Raw genomic sequence first — 25,192 nt, 5'->3', positions numbered from 1 at the left:
TTCCTTTTGGCAGAACTATTTATTTGTATTAGAAACATGCATAATTTCCAGGGAAAGATTCTTGCAGCCACCTGTAGATGCTTCATGAATGACTGATCTACATAGATGCCATAGGTAAATGGAAAAACAATTTGAATTGTAAATTGAAGCTTGCAGCCTACTAAATCTTGCTGCATGCTACTCTGGGCAATATGTTGAAGACCCTGGAGATATTTCTTTAGCTGCTATTTGAAACAGCCACAAATAAATGAACTAAAGACAACCAACTCCATTAATCACAGCTACACTATCAAGGCTAACCTACCAAAAGGATTGACAACATACAACTGCTGAAAGAAATAAAGACAAGTAATGAAAGATTTTACTTTTATAGTTGGTATTGAGGATGGCTCACCTGAAGCAGACTTTTTCATCTCTTTTCAAATGCTTTAGAGAAACACCATCTCTCTTTTTGGGACTGGTGAGGTGGGACATCTGCCTAGACACTGATGAAGAGCACATGAATTTTGCTAAAAGCGATGAACTGAACAGAGCTCACAGCGAGAACAGAGAGGGACCAGATGGACCCCTGAAATCTGAGCTTGATATTTGCCACCAGGATCCAGAATACAAGTCCCCAGCTCCCTTGCCACATGCCCAGGTCAAACTGATCACCAGCTGGGAAGCAGGATGGAATGTAACAAATGCCATTCAGGTAACCTTTTATTTCCACACTTATTCCACTCATCATTTGCAAAACCTGGTCATCTCTTAGCCTGCTGTATTTTACTTTGCTGTACCATCATTTTGCGTATTCTAAAAGGTTTCTGTGAATTTATTACTCACATATTTGAATCGTTCTGCATAAGATTAGCACTCTGATAAAACAGAGTTCCAAAGGGAAAAATTATACATATGTTATCTGAAGTTTAAAAAGGGCTTAAATTAGGTAAAATTGAAAGGGTGGTGATTGCACCTGTTTTGGCAGTGCCAACATTATCTTTAATAAGCATATTTGAATTCAGTGACAGAGATGTTTGATGGAAATGTGAGGTAAATATCTAATAAAAAGAGAATGGTAAGAGCCAGACTGACGTCAGACATAAATTTACTGACATGTAAGTTAAACTAGAAATAAATTGAAGCACGAAGCACAAGAAGTGTAATAATACTTGTCAGTGTTAAAGAAAATAGGTTGAATAGATGTAAAGCATTTGGTCCCAGCATTCTGTGTGGAATTTGACTATCTTTCCAAATCCTTAAATTTAGCATTAAATATTTCAGAATCTTTTTCTCACTTTTCATGATTCATTTCCTTACATAATTCTATCATTACCACTAACTTTCTGTCTGACATAGTAAGAAAGCAGCATCCACTGACACATCTGAGTCCCAATAACTGTTGCTTGAACACTTTTTTATGTCACTTCAATTATAGAAAAATAATCCTTCCAGTGTCACACAAGTCTGACTATGCCAATGAACATTTGTTTACGTATCCAGTTCATCCCTCAGCTCTGCAAAGGAGGAGAAAAAGGACATATTTCTAATCCTGGTGTATTTTCAAACATGAGCACCACCACATGAGAGCCAGTGCAATAACAGGGCACTGTAGCATATCATGCTTTGAAAGTGTTCAGCTGCGAATAAAAGTGTGAAAGTACTAAAATACCCTAACTGCATTCTAGTAACTCATTTTATCTTCAAACTCCCTCAGCAGCATCTAGTCAGGACAGGAGTCTGGGATGAGAGCCCATTGTCTCTGAGTTTTGCATTTGATATCACCAAAGCCAAGATTTCATTCTGGAAGTCAGTTTTGTCAATATTTTCTGTGTGACCTTTTGGCAAATCATATTCTCTAACCATCGTTCCCCTTTCTGAAAAACAAAAAATAACAATGCCTCTGTAAATACATGAAAGTGCCGAAAATCCTAAATTTTGTTGTTTACAGAATTATTGTTAATTATTAATAATGTAGGTTTCAGTTAATAAATAGACTAATAATACATTTTAAAACACAATCAAATATGCAGTTGCCTATTTAAAACCATGACAAATTCAAGCTAAATTATCCAAAGAGATCAGTAACTATGGTCCTACTCAAAACTCTCTGTATGCTGAGTGTTTCCTACTATGACTCTAATTTGGTAAAATATTTTAGAAATTAGCATTAAAGAGCAGTTGACTACAGCTGTATTGAGGTTTCCTCCTAAGGTAGGCTGAAGGTTGCAAAGCCTGGAAACTGCAGTTTCATTAATAATATAACCAATGTGCCCTAATGGCACATTATTAAACTGTGTGTGTGTGCAATCATGTATGTGAATCTATATACACATATTTGTATCATTCCTATTTCCCAATACCTGGGATTGGGAGCAAGTAATTTGGTTTTGAAACAAAGCAGAGAAAGGGAAGGAGAAAGGCAGGAGAGGAGAGAGAGAGGGGGGAATATTGAATGGGCCTCTGTCAGTAGAAAACAACAGTTTAAAGAAATTTCTATGAATAGCTTTGAAAAGAAAGTCAGAGTTGTGAACAGAATGATTAAAACAATCCAAACGTTCTTGGCAGGTGAAGACAATCTTTGATAAAATGACAGTTGTTTTGCCCTACCCAGAGGAAAGGGCAGAAGTGTTTTGCATGGCAATTAGAGATAAACATTTCAGCAGAATTTTGAAATGTTCTGAACAGTTATTCCAGTGAATACAATTAGTCTAAAAAGGAAAATATTTTGCAATCCAGATTTATTATGGGAACAATTAAATATTTGATCTCTGAAATGAAATATAAGGTATTCCTCACAGTGTTTTAAATATATCTTTTCAAACAAACACAGAAGATATTTTTATTTTGTTCTTAACTTGAACTGGAAAAATATGCACTTTTGGTGCTGATACTGTATGTGTAAATGATTGCTTCAGACATTTAAGTTTCCAGGGAAACATGTTTTGTATTCCAGCACTGCACAGGGAAATCAAAACCTGTGTTTGGTTAATCTGGGTGAGGACAGAGACCATAAAGCTGAGTTAATTCAAATGGGAAAATGTACAGGATCATCTCACTGAGCAATGCAAGTTGCATTTGTTTGTATGTAGCAGTAAAAGGCCAAAATTATTTGTAATGGCTTCTAGAGTGGTGCTGGATAGGTAAGCAAAGTAATAGTCACAAAGACGAAGGTAGTTAAATTCTAATGGTACAGTATTTCACAGCAGAACCAAAGGACAAAGACTATTTATTTGCCAGTCACATGTAGTAAGATTTTTGCAAGCTAAAAGGAAAAGGCATTCATTATGTTGTGAAGGGGCACAAAAAAATGGACAAAAAAAATTAGAGAGAAGGAGAAGTGAAATAATGGAAAGAAGTGAAATAATGTTAATCTCACCTATAATTTATACTGTGTAATTTATAGCTGTAGTTTATACCATTGTGAGTCAATCTCCACTTAGGTCTTGGGAGGACCTAACACTGAAAAAAGTCAACCACTTAACCAGAAAGCTTCACTTGACTTTCTGAACTATGATGTCTGAACAGCCTTTAAAATACAGGCTAATATGTTTACATAGTTTTCCTCTGAGTGTTTGGTAAAACATAATGTATCAAATCTTGCTGGAATGCAATCCAGCAGAAAAAGACCAAGGGGGCTGATCAACAGCAGCTGGACATGAGCCAGCTGAGCCCAGCTGGCCAAGAAGGCCAGTGGCATCCTGGGCTGTATAAGCAGGACCAGGCCAGCGATTGTCCCTCTGTACTCGGCACAGGGGACCTACACCTCCAATCCTGCCTTCAGTTTTGGGGCCCTCGCTACAAGACAGACATTGAGGTGCTGGAACATGCCCAGGGAAGGGCAACAGAGCTGGGGAAGGGTCTGGAGCACAAGTCCTGTGAGAAGCAGATGAGGGAGCTGGGGGTGTTTAACCTGGAGAAAAGGAGGCTCAGAAGGGACCTTGTGACTTTCTACACCCACCTGAAAGTCAGTTGCAGCTGCATGGGGCTACCCAGGCAAGCAGTGACAGAATGAGAGTGCAAAGCCTCAGGCTGTGCCAGGGGATGTTCAGGTTGAACATTAGGAATTATTTCTTCACTGACAGAATTGATAAGCATTAGAAGACTGCCCAGGGAGGCGACTGAGTCACCATCCCTGAAGGTGTCCAAGAAACAACTGGACATGGCACTTAGTGTCACGGTCTTGGTGAAAAGGTGGTGATCAGTCTCGAAGGCTAGACTTGTTGATCTTAGAGTCTTTTCCAACTAAAACACTGTGAAATCGTGCTGAACATTTTTTTTGATTTGATGCGTCTGATACCTAACGTTGCCAACATTCATATTCTTCCTTTTGCAAAAAACTAGGTTGTACAAACATTAGAAATATCTACAGCAGGTGAAATTTTCTTATTCCATGTTCAGAAAAACACACTAGAGTGCTTGACTACTGTAAGTGCTTCTAGGAATAACAATACTTAAATTAGCATTATTAATCATTATTTTTCAATGCATCAATAATAAATTACCAATTATTGCAGCAGTAATCATAACTACTCTCATTATATTTATACTCTGTATATTACACATTAGCCTTGAAAAGACTCAAGACTTCAATAACCACAATTTTAAAACCTGAATATCCATATATCTTTCACTGCATGCCTTTGTAACCATATTTTTGTACTGGGTTTCAATTTAGTTCATTTTAACTAGGGTAACTACAGCTCCTAAATACTTAACTGGAAAACACATTGATGCTGAAGAACAGAATTAATAGACATGACTCTGAAGATATAAAGGCAAACATCTGAGGGGTGTCCAAACACCCCTCACATTAAACTTTATTGACACAAAATTTAAGCATTTTCTAAATATAATACTCATGTGCTTAGAAAGCAGGTCATTAGATGAATAATTATGTAAATCTTCTCATCCTGAACCTTAAATTATTTAGTCATGTTTGGATAAATAGCCACTTGGATTTTAACTGCGGCACTTGATCTTAAGTATTTATTTTCCGGACGTGAGAACAAGGGTCAATCTTTTCGTGAGCACAAAGCAGTAACTTCCTTGAATTATACATTATATATTGAAGCTGAAGTTACATGCATTGAAGCAAAAGTCGTAGTCTGAACTAAATTATAGACATCTGAGAGAAACTAACTTCTGCATTTCCTATCAAGATGTGGTACTGAGAATTAAAGGGAGATGCCCAATACTGATATCTAAACTGGGGCCAAAAAGTAAATTGAGTTTCCAAATAAAACGTAAAAAAATGACAGCATAAAGTGAAATTCCAAGATACTAGGACTACTGTGGTGCACATAAATTCCAAATAGTGAGTGTGATTTTAGCTGAAATGCACTGGCAGTACTGGCAAATTTATTTTTCCAAGGCTTGCAACCACAAACCCTTATAGCCAGAACTGCAGACCCCAAAAAATCCTGGTGAGAGCCATCTAAGTTTAGATCTGCTTTTTCTGTGATGGAATGTCACCATTATGCAATGTAATTGATAAAATATATATTTTAGGGGAGAAGACTCTGTAACTAATGTTTGTGCTCTGGTTTTCCCTTCTGATTTTCTCTTGAGGGGCAAAACCATTCCAGACATATATCACTACTTTGTATAATGTTTTATTTCAGCTCAGACCCTGTGGTAGGCTTCTTTGTGCACATATTCATATAGTACAGAGAAGGCTGCATTCAGGATATATATCTTCTCTATTCCCAACCCTATTTCGTATCACAAAAGCTCTTTATCAAAAATGTCTTATCCTGCAACAAAGAAATAACATCTAATTCAGAGAAATCTCTTTATTTGACATGCAAGCACAGTGCAGCAGACTGGTTTTGAGTTACCTAACTGCCATTCCCATAAATCACATTAGACACTGCACTTCATCAGTCTGCTTTTTCCTTGGTCAGCTACAAAAACTAAAAAATGCTATGAAGACAGAACTCCTAAATATAGAGAGGTGGCTTGTCAAAAATTGTTCCAGGAATAAATATTTGGATAATTGTCATGGGATGTAAGTTGCTGGTTTGTAGGTTTTGACTTTTATCTCATCACATTATTTGGGCAATGATCAAGTGTGAGGGAGGGACTGTTTAATGGATTTACATCAGCATAGTGTACTGTAGCTATTTTGGAAACTTTAGGAGTGTCAGATCAGTTTTCCTAAGCCACTCCATATCAAATTTTCCATCAAGTAGAAATTGTGATATAATTAGTCCACAAAATTATTCCTTGGACATACAGATAGTCCCAACATATGGGCTACTGGTTCAGAAAGCACCATACTAGCTCTTGAAGTCCAGAGAAAAAAATGCATGGGTCACACAAGCAACAAAACAAAGTATTGCAATTATTTAAGCCTTCTAGGTGTTAAAATGACATATTTTAATATCTTTGTAAATTAAACCATTACTTAGATCACGCTTATCCTCACCATGTGTTCAAAATTGCATTTTTTAACAGATGAGTCACAAGAGAGTTACAGGAGGTGTCTCTGCATCTCCTTCATAAATGATTCTAATAGTCTCAGTATTTTGGCTATGACTGATATTCTTTATAATATAGTTTATTATATTGATCTATTTTAAGCTAATTAGCACATGTGATTTTTATCTCATATGAGATGAGAGGGAAACATTCTAAAGTATAATACTCAAACAACCAGTGGTATTTAATATGCAACCTCGGTCTTAAATCTGAATACCTTGACTCCACTGAGTCTAAGATAAATATATTTCAAAATATTTATTTATTACCAACACCTTATCTTTAACAGATTTTTACCTGAGTTTTACAGACATACATGTCTAATATTTCATTATTTTGATAACAGTAGCCAGAAACACTGCTGAACTTAAAGAAATATGTAAAATTCTGTTCAGAACCTCAAATTATAACCTTACATTTCAAGAAAATATATATTTGGCACTTGATTTTAGCAATGTCAATTATCTATCATTTCCAAGAACTTTAGCAGAAACTCTTCTTGCGTTGTAGTTTTGAAATCTCTATATTTCAGCATCTAAATTTCAAATCCACCCTGTTATCTTCAATTTACTCCTAAGAGCAATTAAGTCACTTCAATGCATAGTATACTTATCCTGGGGTTGATGTTCAGTTTGTCACAGTCTGGTAAAGAAAGTGCTGGAGAGTTTGCAAGTGGCTATTTCTTGTAAGTGAAGACTTCTCGTTGACTGTTCAGTTGTCACATAAATTTAAAAATTGTTTCATCTGGAAAATCTTCCACTACTAATCTTTTAGAACAGCTATTTTATGGATGTGAGTCCCCCTACATGAAGCAGCTGTTAATAGAAATTGTGTGCATATAAACAGACAAAAGAACTAGCAAGTAAGCACACAGTAGTGTGGCAAGTAAACCAGGAAAGACCAGCTCAATTCCTGTACTTATAGTGGTACTTTCCAACAAGTAATAGCATGAACTCTTGCATTAATTGTAATTTGCAAGTTGTTTTAGCATGCGGCCAAATTCAGCTTGCCAACAGATGTCCCTAGTGAGGACATAGTCTTAGAATAACAGAAGATGCTGAGATGAAAGGGAGCCATAAGGACCATCCTTGGGTCCAACACCTTGCTCCAGTACCTGCAAGGTGCAGTACAGCCTCCAACACTGGCAGAATCCCTTGGGTGAATGCACTAGAGGAGTCTGCCAGTACTTGAACTATTTTATCGCATTCAGCTTAATATTTCTCCATCTAAGAGCTTTAAATCCTGCCTTTATTCAAAGGCCAGCTATTATCAGTGGTGTTGCTAGAGCTTAATAGACAGTCTGTCAAGCAATAGAGTATGATTTACATGCTCATTTACATATATTTGCAAAAGGGTGTGTTCATTTCCATTTGTCCCATAACACATGTGAAATAAATGGTAAGTGTAAGTACCTCAGAAACTTGAACATTGTGCCTCCTGCTCCCATGCCTCTTTTTTTATTTTCGTTTCATACTAAGGGAACCTTCAAAGCGCCCTAGAGAGGGGCAACACTGCCTAAGTCCTTGTCCTTGCTACCATGCAGGCCTATCATCTGGCATCATCTTTCAGGCCTCTTTCTACATCCTTACACTCAGACTAGATCCATGTCCTGCTTATTTTTACTGTAAAACACACTAATACATAGTCTGGTTTACCAATCCATGAGGCTAAAACTGGTCTGAGCACTTATAACTCCCCATCTGGGCCACAGTAACACATTCTTCCCTAACCTTTTCAAGCTCATTCCATGCATACCCACCTGGAAAGTTGATGCAGGTCCATAACTCATGAGACCAATAGCTCTTGCAAGGAACTCTTCAACCATCAAATCAAATGTAAGCTGCTCATCTTTTCTGTAATAATCATTATTCTTCCTGCAGCTATTGACCTTGATCTCTCTTCTTCCAGTTACAGTTACTATTTTCAATTTGGTAAATACTTAAGCATTCCTCTGAACTCATATGAAGATATTCCTCCAATACTCATGAAATGCCCTTTTGATGAAAATTGCACAGTTACAAGCTACACTGAAACCTCCATTTGCTCTCTTGACTCAAGTATCTCTCTACAAGTATCTGGTATTGACTTCAGATTTCCTTACTCCCCTCTCTGCCTGTATTGGTGTCCGGGTTTAGGGCAAATTTGTGAGGAAACTTCCTAAGAGGTCCCTCTGGAAAGCAGATTCAAGTGATCCCTCCCCCAGCTGCTTTGGGAAAATACTTCCTTGGAGAAAAGTGGAAAAAACCCCCTGCTTATTTAACAAGCAAAGTATTCACATGTTGTCATTATATTGCAGAGGCTCCATATTGTTGTCTCCATATTGCTAGAGTTTTGTACCTCCTTGATGTTTCTCATAAACCACTCCTCTAGGCACTGACTCTTGCTTCTTCTCACAGCAACCAACTGACACCAACTCCCCCTCAACCACCCAACCCACTCTTTTATAGCACTCTTCTTCTTATTGGCTACAGCTGTGGCCTGGTAAAGTCAGGCCTGCTCCTAATCTTTAGTAATTAAACCAGCTGCAGCTCTTTAGGGGGCAAGAGTGCTTTCTATACTACCTTTATTTACTTATATTCTATACCCCTACATTCACAAGCATTAAAAATTAATAATATTAAACAACAAAATCTCTCACTGTCCTGAGGGGATGGCAAATTCACGAAGTCCTTGCTGTGTGCTGTAGCTCAGCTCGCTCAATCTCTTATCCATCCCTCCTGCGTTGGACAATGCCATGTCCTGGGCCCTGGTGGGCCACAGGTGGGAGCTCCCAGTGTTTTTCTGAGATTTTTTGGTCCAAAGCAGGTCTGAACAGCTCCAAGAAAAGATAAGCCACAGTCAGGGGAACTTCTCTGCTTCAGCTAGCTAAAAAAAAACAAAGAAGCAAAGGAGAGCTCTCTCCCAGTGTCCATGCTGCAGACAGCACAGTCCAGGAGAAGGATGGAGAGGAGCAAGCGCAGCTTCTGCAAACAGACAGCACACTTCTTGTCCCCCCTTTGCTCTCAGAACTAGTCTTAAAGGTGCATAACTTAATATCCAGCAAAAACAGAACAGATATTGGGGATACAAGCATCATGAAATCACCTTAGGACAATTTGTTTCTCGTTATCTTACCCCTATATTTTAAATATTTTGGAGAAGGCACCATCTTTTTGTGCTTTGTTTGCACATTGCTTCACACGATGGGATTACATTCAAGGACTTCCAGGTGCTCCAATAATGAAAGCAATTTTAAAAGTGAGTCTCAAAATGTTTTCTATTTTACAGAAACTCTTTACAAAATAATGATTGTTTAAATGTAACCTGTGATAAATCAGCTTGACATTTGATTCAGTTTCCTCTCTTTTCTCCATAAGGAATTGATTCTCCTAGCTATTGAGGCTCATTGTAAGGGCTGAGCATAAGATAAATCAGCAAAAGAATGTGATAAGAGTACCTTTAGAATATTCAGCCATAAAAATGGGCATTCCATCTTAAAAATCCAGATGGCCAAGAAAGAAAATGACAGAAATATGATATCGAAGACAAATGGATAGTGGCATTATGAAAATTATATTCTTTGAAATAATAAATGTTACCAAAAACAAAGGATCGAGTAACTGTCAGCTGCCTGAAAGCTAGGATCCCTTTATTCCATCGAAGAGCCCAATGTGCCACAACTTGTTGCAGAACAAGGATCTCTGGCTCCCTCAGGTGAAGGGAATGGCTGTAGTACTTTGCCACTGTACTAAAATCAAATTAATCTACTATACTCTTTGGTGTCATCAGTCCCTGCAAGCATTTTTAACAAGTTGAATTAAAACAGACGGTGTATTTTTTCCTTCTCTTTTTTAAATTAATGGCAGGTCACATGGTATTTAAATACACTGTTATTAGGCAACTTTGAATTTCTGTATCTGTTATATTTGTTCATTGTTCATTGTTGTGATGTTACATTTGACAGTTAACTTTCAAAACAAAGCCTAAATTACCTATTATAATTATTCACCAGCTTTCTATGGCTGAGATAATTTGTATAGTTGTTCCTCTCTATAGCATATGCCATTGACCAGCTATCACTATTGAAAAACATTCTTCTTAAAAATGTTCTTTCTGCCCCTGTTCTTAAACTTATGATGTATGCAACCTCAGCAAATTTGTTTTAATAAACCATATTGAGTCATATAACTCCTCCCAGGATAACATTCCTCCCAAGACAGCGAGAACAGAGTGACAGGCAGCAGAAAGTAAAATATTTTGTCATATGATATTCCTTTCCTGTTTTTTCTAAACTTCCTTCACTTCCATTAGCAAATTTGCAGAAGGGAACTTATTTTTTTATTAAGTAAAAAGAGTAAGCCCTAGGGTTGATCAAGAAATAAAAGTTGACAAGCTCAGCACTTGTAAGTGCATATGAGAATTTAATGCTGAAAGTAAAGGACGTCTGAATTATTATAATGTGCTGGTAGAATCAGAAATAGTGATGTTTCTCTAGCAGACTTTCCACATGGCAAAGCTTCTTCTACACAATCCATAGAAGGTTAATCTACAGTTTACTTCAGTGTATATAATTCCTGACAGCAGTAGATTCATGAAATGGTACAAGCTCTGTCTGAATGAGAAAATGGAGCTACTTGAGAAAATTAAAAACCCCAAGCACAGTATTGAATATAATATATTTTAATCTAGTTTTAGCACAGTAAGCTGTATAAAACATTTTACCTCCAAAGCTTAATAAAAAAAATTGTCTTTTATTTGTATGTCTTCTTCCTCTTCTCCCCACATACACCATGTTTCTTGGAAGGCAATGTTTCTCTGTATTCTTGGCCAGTGGCACTAGTTTTGCCATATGTACAATGCTGTGTTACTAAATAGCTAACAAAAAAATGAAATTTAATATTTACTTCTCAAAAATGTAAACATATGAGTCAAAGTCCGGAAACATTCACTTCAGTTAGTACACACAGGCTGCTATCCATTTCAGTTTCAGTCCATTTCTTGAATTGACACAAATAACAGCACCAGTAGATAATATTTTGTAGTCTCTACAATAAGCATTTTTATTATTTTACGTTATGAGTAGCAATGGCCATTTCTGGCCTTTTTCTTTACTCTGCATAGATATTTCTATTCATGATGGGTTTTATTGCTGTTTTCACCTCCAGAAACATGCTTTGATTCAGGCTAGTTCCTCCCCGATAATCAGAGAACATTTTTCAGTTTTAAAATCATTCTACTTTAATTATTGCAGACTAAATTTGGATAATCCAGAAATTGTGAGTAGTTCTACTGAAGCTTGAAAAAATATGGATTGAGAATAAGAACTGTATGCAATATAGACTCAATATATCTTATTTTTATGAGGAATTTGTTTGCTTTGTTTAAAAGAAGTTTTGGGGGTTTTTCTGTTACAAAGTGTGTTATTGCTCTCATTTTACTGTCACTCTAGAAGTTGCACTGAAGTTTATTCTATCTCACTACATTTTGAACCCCTGCTCTTGTCTCATTGTCTGCATGATTTCTGCAACTCCAAATGACATCTCCTCAGCCACCTTCTCTTGAGGGACTTGAAAATCTCCTTCTAAGATTTAATTGGAATCTGGAGTTTAAAATGAGTTCTCCACTCCTGCCCCTGTTGCCTTTACTTTCCTGCTGATTTCTTTCACTTTGGCTGGAAAACCAACTGCAGAGCTCTTCCTTTTATATTTTTTGTTGTTGTCATCTCAGGCTAAAAATGAAATACCTTTACAAAACTGTAGGGTTCCCTCTGCTCTGTGGACACTCTCTTTACTATCTCCTAAATAGTGAGGAGCTGCCATTCTGCCCCTGAAGGTTTCGTTTCCCTAATCAGAAAGCTGCATAATGCATACTTTCCCTCTAGCTTTCTCCTTATTCCTGTCTTATGTTTAGAATTAGGTTTTTTTTTCATATCCAGTCATTTTTCCTCACAGCCTCTTGCCCATCATATTCTCTTACCCATTGTCTCTACCTCATAAGGTTTACAGCCTTCTGTTCTAATGATCTGCACTTTACCTAACAGCCCTACTTTGCCCTCTTCCTGTTTCCCCTAGTGCAGTCATGTTACCAAATTATCCAGCTTCTTACTCTTCCTTTGCTTTTCCAGGACATGCCACCATCTCATGGCCTTTATAAAGGAATTCACCTGACTCTAGAGATGACAGAGTGACATCTGTCACATCTCTGATGGAGATTCCCAAACCTAAAACAAGTACCCTACACTGTGGGAACAAGTAGTCACCTGGCGATCCTCATTTCCATCCATCCTTTCTGGAGTTGCCAAATCCCTTCCAACTCAGATATTCTGTGATTCTGTGATTAACTTAACTTTTTGCTGTGTTTAGGAAGGAAAAGTTGGGAATCCTGTTCCTAGTAAGTGTGCATCAAAGCAAGGCAGATTTGGGTCTCTTCTGCTGCTGTGTGCACTCATTCATTGGAAGTCAGTTTAAGACAGAAGCTGGGTGAGATTAGCCCAATTCATAGATGCTAAGAAGTGATAATTTCCTTGGGTACCAAAGACTATAAAGAAAGTAGTCACTTCAGTAACTTCAATTAGAGCCTCTGAGTTTTCACCTAAAATTCATTAATTACACTTGTGAAAAAAGTCTGATTTTGCTAAAAATTTGAATGTAAGAAATTCATGTCATTTAGGAGAAAGGAACAGAAACTAAATGCAGCCTTGAAATCAATTTCTCAAATATGAAATCACTACAGATCTCAACACCAAAGCATGAACAAAGGAGAGATGCAATAGAGCTGAATAGTTTTCTCTGTTCTGTCAGAATAAGTCAGATTAAGGAAAAAACCCAAAAGTCTTTTTCTATATACAAACTTTTACAGCAAATGCTTAGCTATCTTTGTTTTAATAATGAAAGGAGTGTTTTTATTTTATCCCATACAGGCAGCTTTTGTATGTGAAAAGCTCTGAGGTCCTCATCAAGTGTCAAAAATAATCAAGGTCCCCAGTTTGTCCTCTCAACTTTTGTTTTTCCTGGGCAACTCCAGACTAAGAAAATAAATTGAAAAAAAAGAGGAAGAAAAGAGGAAAATAAAACAAAACGGACACAGAAAAGGAATATTAGTTATTTTGTGACTCCAGTCCTTTTTTCATGGGTCAGTAGAGGTCAAGGACCTCTATCTCATTCTGTGCAACAGAATGAGAAATACCTCTGTACGTAGCGATACTTTAAGTATTCTACATCTAGAGACCTTAAAAAGGTGTTCTTAATGTGTATTTTATATGTCATATGCCTGGTTTCACAATCCAGAACCATATTAATTTTTTTCTTTTTATTTAAATGAGACTTTACCTATGATGACTTTATGATGATTACTCACAGCATGCCACAAAACCAACTCATGCTTCTTTTCTGACCTTTATTTTTATTCTTTGTTATTCATTATGCCTGTTTGGGAATGTTTGTCTAATCTACTTGAAATTAGGGGAATTATTCTACTTTGTTAAACACTAGGAATTATGTTACTGTAGGACAGAGACACCTCCTTTATGTGGATTTATTTGTGACCTCAACTTTATCTGTATCTGTGCATGAACAATTATCAGGCAGTAAAATCAGTTGCTTCTTCTTTTATCCTGAAGGTAGAAGCCTTCAGGGGTGCCACTGAAGTTTAAGTGAGCTGAAGAGAGGAAAAGCAGTAGAAATTTGTTGTATATACGCAGCCTAATTGTTGTAAATCAGCATTTTATTCTCAAGTACTCCAGAGGAATACAGTATGATACTCTGTATCATTTTACTGATTCCTGGAGACCATAAACCACTATTTCTGTCTTTCACTAACTATATTCTCCCCAGGCTGTGCTCTAAGACAAATTTCCCCTTTATATACTGAACTCTAGAAGTCATTATAGCTTGAGTAAGAATCCACCTAAATTTGATGGTTGGGTCTGTGCAGAGGAAAGAACAGGATAATATCAACCATGGGAGGATTCAGTCGCTTTTTATTCACAACAAATCCTATGCCAATGTTCAGAAAATATAACTCAGCTTCTAGTAGATGTAACCTGGCTTCCTTTTCAACTCTCAGAGGTGAATAAGGTTTTTTCCCAATGTAAAGTTCTTTGTAGTTTGGAGTTGTTTTCTTCCATTTCCTCTTCAGCATTGCTGAACTGAGGTTTGTCCCATCCAGGCAGCATTCAAGAAAACTCCTAATGAGTCAAATGCTTTCTCACAGCCTGAGTCTGAACTTTCTATGCACTTTAATTCTTCCTTTTGTTATGTCAGTGTACACTCAAATATAGTTGTTTGACTCCCCACTGCTTTGCTTTGCTTGTAGTCTCCCAAAGCCCCCCTCTGCTTCCCCTCAAGATCTTTTTGACCATACGTTTGTGGAACTCACTTGCACGTTGCTGTGCTGGGTGTTTGGATTACATGCCTGCCTTCAGGTGAAATCCTGGTCTATAATGAGAGAAATAAGTAAGCAGCCAGGGAGTCTGTGTTGCTCACCACAACTGACTTTCAGAATAACGTTTGTTTTAGTTTTAACTGCCTTACTTTTTTCATCTCTTTTTCCTCTTTGATACATAACACATAATAAGAACCCTCATTCTTTTTATGAAAGCCTTCTTTCTCCTTTGGGACCAAGCAAAAGAATGTTTTCTTAAAAGGTAATTTGCTTGGGAAAGAATTTTCTTTGTGTGATTCAGTTCATTCTTGCTGAGAGCTCTGGATTTATGCAAACTAACATTTTCCATCAAACCATGAGGAATTAAGCATCAAGCATGCTTCAGTTTCGAGACAAATATTTAAACCAAGCAAAGCCTATGGGAGCAGCTGTCACATTTGATAGCAGCAATTTTTTCCCCCTTATTTTCTCAGACATTTTCTTTCCTCTATCCACATATCTTTATGAGATTCTTAAGACTAATATGTCCACTAAAATGAGAAAAACAATCAATGGCTTCTGCCAAGTGGACACACGCATTTTGCTGTGCAGACCATGAAGCTTCTTTACCTGCTTACCTTATCACAGCATCTCATGAGCAGCCTATATCTGCCTTAACATCTACTTATAGTACATGAAGGATTGACAGGTAAGCACTTCTAAAGTTTCTGTCAGAATATAAGGCAAATGAGGGCATTAATCACAGAATAAACACCTTAGTCACTGTCCTCTCTGCAGCTGAAACAGCCTGGCACTGGCAGAGGGAAAGAATAAGAAAAATCAGGAAAAACAAGATTTCTGAGGTCTAATTCAACCATCCCTGAAGTTAAAGGAAGATTTTTAACTGACATTAGAGGAGATGGATTTGCTGCTAAGGTCAGACAGGCCATAGACAATATTTGAAGTTTTCCACAGAACAGCTCATAGTATTTTTGAATTCAAACTCAGCTGAGCTGTGAACAAACTCTGAACCAAGAGGGAAAGTAGATGAATTCTTTTCCTGACATCTGTAGAGCAGTGCCAGGAGTTTGGGTAGCCAGTCAGGGAAATGGAAATTCTTACTGCGGAAAAGAAATAGGATATAACTGATATTGTAAATACATGATGATCTATGCAGCCAGAATTTAAAAATAATTACATAAAGCATGTTTACCTAAAAAGAACAGGCAAAAAAAATTAGGGCGGCACTCTATGTTAGAGAGATGATTATCTGCATTAGAGCTATTGTCTGGAAAGAAAAATTGTACAGTTCTTGGTGACTTCAGTTTTAAAGACCTATTGTAGACATTGTATGCAGTATGTAGTAAAACATCATTGAAGTTTCTAAGAATTATAGATGATAATTATCTAACACAAAAGGTATTGAACCTAACATAAGATAATTTTCCTTTGGGCCTCATTAAATTGGATAAAGAGGAACAAATTGGAGGATCTAATTACATTAATTATGGGAAAACAGAGGACAGTAATATATCTACTTGGTACTTCAAAAGTGAATTTTTCAAACCCGGAGAAAATTATAAGAGATAATTGATTAGGAAGAATAAATACAAACAGCTCATTGGGAAAGAAACTTTGAAATTGTTTAACAAGAATTTATGAGATGTCCAGAAGCCACATCTCATAATTAAGAAATAGTATACCAATGTGTTAATATCTCTCCTATATCAGGAGCGAAGTGGATATATCAATTATTTTTTTAAAATATATGTATAGCAAAAGGAAGAAATAAAAGGTGAGAGTAATAATTATATGTTATGAACAGTAACAATGAGAGGAAATAATGCATCTCCCAGTAATTAGGACAGTAAAAAAGCAATTTTTAGGAATTAGAAAAAAAAGAGTCTAGGTTTAGTCTAAAAATTTGAAACAGAGATACTAATAATGGCAAAAAATTAGGTATAAATGGAGGTGTGTGTCTATCTATGTGACTATGTGTGCTTGTCTGAAAGTGCCAGCCATTACAGCACAACAAAGTGAAAAGGGAAGGTATGTGTTAACTGCTAGGGAGCAGCATAAAAGTGACTCCATTTAAAAGGAGAGGTAGAAAAACTCACCTATCAATCTAAGTGTTGAGGGAACCAAGTAGAACATAGTATTTATAAAACATGCATATAAGATAACCAACATTTCTGTTAAAAGCCAGGAATTTTGACTTATGTTTATGAGGGATAAGACAAAATAATGAGGCAAAATATCTAAAACTGCATTGGTTCTAGAAAAGTATAGAAGGTAAATCAAAAATCTGTTTGTCATCACTATCCAAGATGAACAGCAGAGACACAATGAGCACTGGACTGATGGCATCCTTTGTCTCCCTTGGTGCACACAAATGATCCTGGCCAAGTCTGAGACACAGACACCAGAATATGTGGATGTATGAATGGGGAAAATTAACATGGAGATTTTCTATTGTAAGATCCCCTTCATCTTCTCTGAGATTTCTCACTGAATTTTCCAACAATGATTTCCTACATTAGTAGAAGGAGGTTCTAAGGATCTTCCTAAATCTGAAAAGTAGGTGCAGCTGTTCATAAGTAGTTCCTGGAGAGAGCCAGGAGGACATGCTCATAGCACAGAGAAGAGTGTGGTGTTTTGTAATTTTTCAGGATAGGCTTTTTGCTATTTTGCATAAGACATGGAAAAGTTAAGTTTCAGAGTTCCTACAGTGTATGCACATTTCATCTCAGCATAGATATTTCTAAAAGGAAATTCATCTCAACTCTGCTAATTACCTATCTTAAGGTACGTGTGAATTTTAAATTGATGTGCCTAATTTTTCCAAGTTTAGACTTGGACAATTACCACATTTTAAATGGATGTTAAAAAGTAGCTCAATAGAATTTTGAAGGCAGAATGCCCAGCAAGTTTTCACTTGGGAGACATAACAAAAGACACATCTGACCAGGTAATTTTCTTATTCAGTGCTTGCTACTACACGTAGAATTTTCAAAAGATTGTGGATATCATCCTAATATTTTTAAAACCATAGAAATTCTGACTAGTGAAACCTGGCAACAATGCTGAGAAAAAGAATGTAATTGTTACTCCGTGTTTTAATTGATTGAGAATAAAAAGCTAGAAATATAATTAGCGTCAATCATTATGTTTCTGGAGAAAGAGTTCTTACGGTCCTTATTAAACATACTTCAAATAATTCTTTTATGACATTGTAATTTAGGCAGTGAAAGATAAATAATATATTTACGCTTTTAAAAGGAATTTTGACACATTAATATGCAACGTGCTGATTTAAAAATTAGTGCAACCCCAGAGTACATCTTAAATGGATTAACAACTGCCTAAGTGACAGGTTCCCAAAAAATAACTGTCAATATGTATGCATTGGCAAAGGAATGAGTTTCTAGTAGTGTTTAGGAGGTAACCTGGAGTTACCTGGTCCAGTATTATTCAATGTAGTCAACAGGGGTTTGGAAGAAAATACAAAATCACTGGTGATCACAGTGATGACTGAGAAAGGAAGAAGACCACGGAGGTTAACAAGCAATTAACTGTCTTTTCATGGCACGACAGTAAGGGATTTGCAATATCTTTAAATTTATTACTGATTTGCAATATTTTTTATTTATTACTGATAAAGTTCCTTCTCTGTATAAATACAACAGCCATCAAGGCTTGCATCTGTTTGGGAAAATTATTTATTTCAAATAGCAGCACATGTTAAATAACATAATTAAATATTTTGTGGAATTGTACTGAGAAGCAGGGATCTTGACTATATCTTCCTGCTCTTCCAGGAAGATTCAGGTGAGACACTTTCTGGTATAGTTTATATGTCTAACCCATGTTCCTGCAAGGAATCAAATGCCTAGTTGGGGAAAATAGTCAGACCCAAATGAACCATTCCAGTGGAGTAACTACAGATGGTGAGAAAGACAATCAGAGCTAATTGGCAGTCTGGCATATCAGCATGTATTCTGCATATAAGAGAATTGTCCTAACAGAGTAATTTTCAGTAAAATTCTTCTTCATTTCTTAATTTATTTTTCCATATGATTAAGTCTTAAAGTGAAATAATTTTCTCTATCCTTTTTTTTAGCATTGCTTTTCACCCCATTTAATTTTATTGTCTTTTGGCATGCCTCAACTCTGATGGTGATTTGATCTTCTTTACTTTTTAATTATCTTTCAATTTGCGCTTTTTTTTTTCAAATTTCAGGTTAAAACAACCTATGAGACAGAATATTTTACTTGGATCTAAAAGCATTAAAACTGAATATTAAGGAATTTTGATATTTTTCTCTGGGTGCCTGTCCATGGTCACTTTTCATTTTTTTTAAACACATTTTATTCCTTGGAGAGGTGCTTGCCCTGAGGTAAAGAAGTACAACATAATATCATATCATACGAAATCATATCATATTGCTATAATAATAGCAGAGAGACCATTTATTGCATTCAGAAGTGGTGCAGATGTCAGGTGTTTTTAAATGAGCAGCCAGACTTGCTGGTGGGGGAAACACACATTTGTAGTTCAAACTTTGTAGTCAAACCATCAGCAAAGTGTTTTCGTGTGTAGTTGTAATTTGGAATTCCTGTTTTCCTTGTTTTTTTGCAAAACCAGTTGTAAGTGGGTTGGTGATTCCTGGTGACACCTGTCATGCCTGGATGCTTCTGCTTGGGGGTATTCTGACAAGGCAGTGAGCTGCTAGCTGATTCTGCTCTTTTCTTTCATGCCCTTTCTTCTCTTCTCCTTGCTGTTTCTTCAAAGGCTGGTCACCAGATGAGCCCTCAGTCCTTTCTCCCACATTGGCCCGGCTGCTGACAGCTAGGTCTGTTCTGGGTGTTTGACAAGCACCTCCACCCAGACACAGTTATTGACAAAGAACAGTGCACTTCCATCCTCTGTCTAGGGTGAAAATACCCAAGTCTTGCAAACTTGTCTTGGGACACAAGGGAAGATGCAGCCTCTTGGGCAAGTTTGGGCTTCTTTCCCACCCAGGGTGAACGGAGTGATGGTAAATAACACAACCACTCAAGATGCTCCACTGCAGAGGATTGTTTCAAAAATTCCATCTCCTCTGTCCCCAGATGTGTGAGTGCTTTTCTGCTGTAATATTCTGTTCCATAAACAGATCACCTTAAAAGAGCATATTTAGAGCTAACACTTTTGACTTTCCTCTAGAACCGTTGGAAATAAAACTACTCAGACTAGAAACTCTTCTCAGACAGAATGCTAAAACTATGAGTTATGAGGCAATTTAGAGAACAGTTCCTTTTGCTGTTCATTTTTAACTGATGCCTCACAGCTAAGGCTGTGTGTGCTATAATTTGGATATGAGAACACAGGATCAGAAGATTCAATAAATGCAAGTGCTGGGGTCAGGCTGAACAACATGCACAGTGATGAGTGGTGCAAGAATTACCTGAGTCCCTTTTCCACTAGCAAGGAATCAGTGAAATATTGCCATGCTCTATCTGCATTCTCTGCGTTCTCATTTCTTGTGAAAGGGGCAAAAAAGGCACCTTCATCAACATCCATGAAAGGATTTCTTTATGGAGGAGGAATTTTCCATGTAAAAGTCACTTTTAGCAATGCCCTAAAGTTGCTGAACAGCTACAAGCCAAAGGATACAGACTGATACCTGTACCTGTTATATTACATTCACAGTAAAAAAATTTATTAAAGATTTTTTTTTACCTAAACTATTTAAACTTGATAATGTTCAGGCAATTGTCTTAACAAAAAGTATTGCTTTGGAAAGGTAAGAACAGGACAGCAGATACAAAATGAGTTTTGAAGTCTAGAAAAGTTATGTTTGTTCTTTAGTTCTTGTGACCACCAACAACATTTTTGGTTACTTTGTAGATTTTTTTATTACCATTTTTTATTTTAAATAGAAAAAAAGTTCCTGGAAAGGTAGAAGAAGCACTGTCCTTTTGCTACTGACATAGTTACTGTATTGGCATAGTCAGGGTTCTCTCATTTCTCTTCACTAACCATGCTCTATATCCAAAAAGCTGCAAAACCACTAATGTCCACAATATTTGTTTTCTTTAGTAATTCAGAGCTGAGGTTTACAAACTCTGGGAAAAAAGATGTTAAAGACATCAGCTGAAAGAAAAATTTAGCGTTTCTGTAGAAATGTTCAATTTAGAATTTCTAAACTCTAAACTTTGGGATAGACATAATTACATATGTTACATAATTTTAAGAAAAAAAAATAGGCAAAAATGGGTTCGTTCAATAAGGTCTGAAGTCACAAAGTGAAAACAAAAATCAACCCCAAACCCCCCACCTCTATCAGCCTGTGGTGTGTGTTAGGTACTGAATTAAATTATTAGTATAAACAACAGCAAGGAGATGTTAGAGGTCAGAATTATATTATGCTCTGATTAAATTAACAATTAAGCATGGAAAAGCAGGCACCTGTGGGGCGGGCTGTAACTGGCTGTGATAACATCTCTCAAAGTCTTCTGCTTTGGTTGCGGCTGGCGCTGGTTGTCCTTAACAGACTGAATTCAGCAGGGGAGAAGCCATTGTGGGTAAGGCCTGCACTGACACTTACCTGCAGCTTAATTATACAGTGACCCTCAGGGTCAACAGATACTGTTTGAACTGCCAGTTGCAGATTAGACAGCAAAATAATAACACTCTGAGTATGGAACGAATGAGATAAGCTTGGTAGAAACCCTGCTGAATGAGAAAACATCATTGTTCTTATGTCAATATGGAAGACAACTCTCTGGCTTCATCTTCTTGATTTTTTTCATAGACTTGGTTTATTTATGATGCTTTTAAACTCAATCTGTTATGCAAATGTTCTCCAAGGATTGTTTTCATAGGAAAGAAACCAAAATCATTTCTTTAGGCAGCTATCTAACTTTCCAGTCAGTGAAAGCTGTGATTAAAAATGGCATCATATCAAAAGCTACCCTTACATATGTGCTACCTGTAGCCTGGATGCAGCCAGATATTTAATCTTTTTGAGAAAATACACTGCTTGATGGCAAAAATGGTAGACTTTTGAGCAGTTATGTGAAGTTCCTGTACAAAACAAATGCTAATTACACTGCAAGGTAATTGGGTGATGAGACCTGTATTAGAATGGAGACATTGAGTGGAGAGATTTGGGTGACTAAGTACCACAAGCTGTGTAGCTGAACGTGCCAGCTCCTAAATGAAATGGCATCTGTGACTTGTAAAAAATCAATGCTGTAAATGAAGTCATGGAAAACAACCAAAAATGGATCTGGTAAATGACTTTATTAATATTTCAATAATAATAACTGAGGTACTTCTGTTTCAACACATAAAGGCATAGACCTTTCTAACTGAAATATATTAGTGTATGTATTTAATTCTTCCACTCTAATTCAATTGAAAGCTGAATATACCTGCTTCTAGAGCGAAGCCTGGTGAATTAGGCAATGCTGCTCTTTCATATAATAGGTACTCTGTTTTTCTCATTGGCTTAGAGAAAAAACACTGCTCTAATTTAAAGACTTCTTTCTTTCGTGATTGATGCTCACCCCACAATCTGCCCAAAAAAGAACAGCAATTTTGTGGCTAGAAAAGGAGAAGAATACTTTTTATATGTTAATGATTATTTAGTGCTTTAAAAAAGACAGGCATCTTCAGAGCCCTCCTTATGGACCAGGATTGGGAGTACTTGAATCACTTAGAAGTGGGATGCTAGGTATGAGTACTACAAAGCTGGGACAGGCACCTGCCTTCTTGGTGAGCTCCATCAGAGATGGACTCCTAGACTGTCTTCACAGAAATTGTCGGATAGGCATAAAACCTGAGGGAGTTGATGGAAAACACAAAAGGCAGAAGCATGCCTGAAACTCTGGTTCCCCACATGCCCTTGTGATCATGATTGTGGATGGTGAAGCCTAAGATTAAGATTTACAACATTAAGCTCACCTCTTCTGCTTTGGCTCCTGAGGGTTAACAGCACTACCCACTCAGGAAGGGAGAGAAAAATGGGTCACCCCTTCTGCAGGGAGGGGTTCATAGGTTTTCCAGAACAGATTGTGTTCCTGAGGTTTGATTATAAATTAAATCTAAATGTTTGGTCCAAATCAACTCCTTCTGTAAGGCCAGAATAAAAGACATGAACAAACTTACTCAGATTTCATAATGGGTGCAGTAAGAAATATTGAAGTAAAAACTTCTGCAGAAATACTTGGATTTCTACATAACTGTGTTTTGTTTCCTCCTTACTTTTCTTCAGTGGTCATGAATAAAAATGCCTGACCAGTCTGACTAATGTGCAATTCCTAATTTCAGGTTTGTAAAAGAGAAAAGAGAAATGTAACAAAAGCATCTTTCTTAAATTGGATGTTTTTATTAAGAACTACTCTTCAAGGGTTTTTTTGATTTTATGCTGATGGAAATGAAACCACATAGAAGTGTAATTTGTCCCTTAATACAAAGAAAGGAAAAAGACAAAGTGCCCATAATGTTCTGTGAAAGTAAAATTCCTTCTTTATTTTAACTGATAAAACAAGCAAAAGTACATTATTTTCAAAAATTGCTTAGTAAAAAAATGTTTTGCCTGTATTTTTAAACACCTAAATAAGTTTGTGCAGTCTAGAATCTCAGCAGCTAGAAAAATCACTTTATCAGAGGACTAAGCAAGAGCAAAGGCCGTGTGAGGCAGCCAGAAGCTGCGGAGGAAGCACAAGCATAGCCTGATGCACTCTAATGCCATCTTCTCTCCAGAGGTCTGTTAAAAATTTTTAGACTGAGGGGAATTGTCATTACTGAATCTGTCTACACTGCTATTTTTAATTGGAGTGAAACTTGTACAGATGATGCTACAGATGCTTAATTTTACTGATACTGAACCTGTTTCATTAATATGCATGTTGACTGAATAACTAACTACGAACCTTCTAAAATGTGCTTCTAATCACATCAGCATTAAATATTAACTAGAAAGCTGACTCTGTCATTCAGTCACATTCTCATTTTCCCAGCTTATCATTGCATGTGTGTTGATAGAAGTAGTTACTTTTGCAGGTAATTTCATTTATCATAAATAAACACATTTCTCATGGTTGTTACTTAGCAGAATGGAGCAGTACTTGCACCATGCAGGTGGGTGAAAGCAGTTTTCAGGGTAGGATGGGTTTGGGGGTGCAACTACTCATAAACATTTGCCCAAGGGATTTTGTGCCATCTTTTCTCTCTCTTCTTCCTCTTCAGGGAATATTTGTCCTAGGATTGCCGTATGCTCTCCTCCACAGTGGATACAGTGGTCTACTTCTTATTGTCTTGGCTGCAGCATTATGCTGTTACACAGGCAAGATTCTAATTGCTTGCTTGTATGAAGAAAATGAAGATGGGCGACTGATAAGAGTGAGAGACACATACGAAGATATTGCAAATGCCTGCTGCAAAAAGCTGTCTCCCAGCCTAGGTGGCGTAGTTGTCAATGTGACCCAGGTGGTGGAACTGATCATGACGTGTATTTTGTATCTGGTTGCTAGTGGGAACTTGCTGTCGCACAGTTTCCCCCATGTACCTGTGATTGAGAAAACTTGGTCTGTAGTTGCATTTGTTACTCTGTTGCCTTGTATATTTATCAGAACTCTCAAAATTGTTTCCAAACTCAGCCAGCTTTGCTCTTTGGTTCATTTTGTTATCATCTTTGTAGTGATAACTTACTGTGTCACACAAATGCATCAATGGTCCTGGGCAAAATTCAGACTGTCCCTTGAATTTGAGGACTTCTTAGTCTCTGTAGGGGTGATAATTTTCAGTTACACTTCACAAATATTTCTTCCCACACTTGAAGGTAATATGAAAAACCCAGGGGAATTTAGGTGTATGCTAAATTGGACCCATTTTTTGGCCTGTATCTTAAAAACAACCTTTGCACTTACTGCTTTCTTGACCTGGGGTGAAAAGACAAAGGAAGTTATTACTGACAACCTACCATCATTTCTTGAAACCTTAGTGAATTTATGTCTCTTAACCAAGGCTCTTCTTTCTTACCCTTTGCCCTTTTTTGCAGCCACAGAAATTGTGTGTTCTTGTGTTTCTAAAGACAACCATTCCAATTACAGATCTCCACTACTTGCTCTGACTGTAAGAGGCTCATTTCTCTTGTTAACTCTGTTGATGGCCATGTTCACACCACATTTTGCCCTGTTGATGGGTTTGTCAGGCAGTGTAACAGGGGCTGCTATGACTTTTCTTCTTCCTTCTCTCTTCCATTTAAAACTTAAGTGGAAAAATCTGTCCTTCTTAGAGAAATGTGCAGATATCTCCGTTTTTATTTTGGGCTTCCTTTGTAGCCTTGCAGGCATAGTTTGCTCAATAAAAGGGCTACTTGAAGTATTTGGAGGAGTGTAA

General features: G+C 37.0%; 1 protein-coding gene across 1 annotated transcript; it reads left to right on the top strand.

Moving 5' to 3' along the window:
- The first annotated feature begins 499 nt into the window (after positions 1-499).
- LOC135445140 (vesicular inhibitory amino acid transporter-like) lies at positions 500-25,192 on the top strand. The gene is made up of 2 exons (XM_064707177.1): positions 500-694; positions 24,041-25,192. The coding sequence occupies exons 1-2, from the start codon at positions 500-502 to the stop codon at positions 25,190-25,192; spliced, it is 1,347 nt and encodes a 448-aa protein (XP_064563247.1).

This window comes from Zonotrichia leucophrys, chromosome 3 (assembly GCF_028769735.1).
Source record: "Zonotrichia leucophrys gambelii isolate GWCS_2022_RI chromosome 3, RI_Zleu_2.0, whole genome shotgun sequence".
In the NCBI taxonomy this organism is placed as follows: domain Eukaryota; kingdom Metazoa; phylum Chordata; class Aves; order Passeriformes; family Passerellidae; genus Zonotrichia; species Zonotrichia leucophrys.
Note: the sequence above shows the minus strand (reverse complement) of the source record. Positions and strands in the feature narration are given on the sequence as shown.

Bases quoted from the DNA above. Each gene is read 5' to 3' on its own strand.
- LOC135445140 (XM_064707177.1), top strand. From the start codon at position 500: ATGAATTTTGCTAAAAGCGATGAACTGAACAGAGCTCACAGCGAGAAC. The intron at 695-24,040 runs GTAACCTTTTAT...CTTCCTCTTCAG, and splicing joins ATGTAACAAATGCCATTCAG to GGAATATTTGTCCTAGGATT.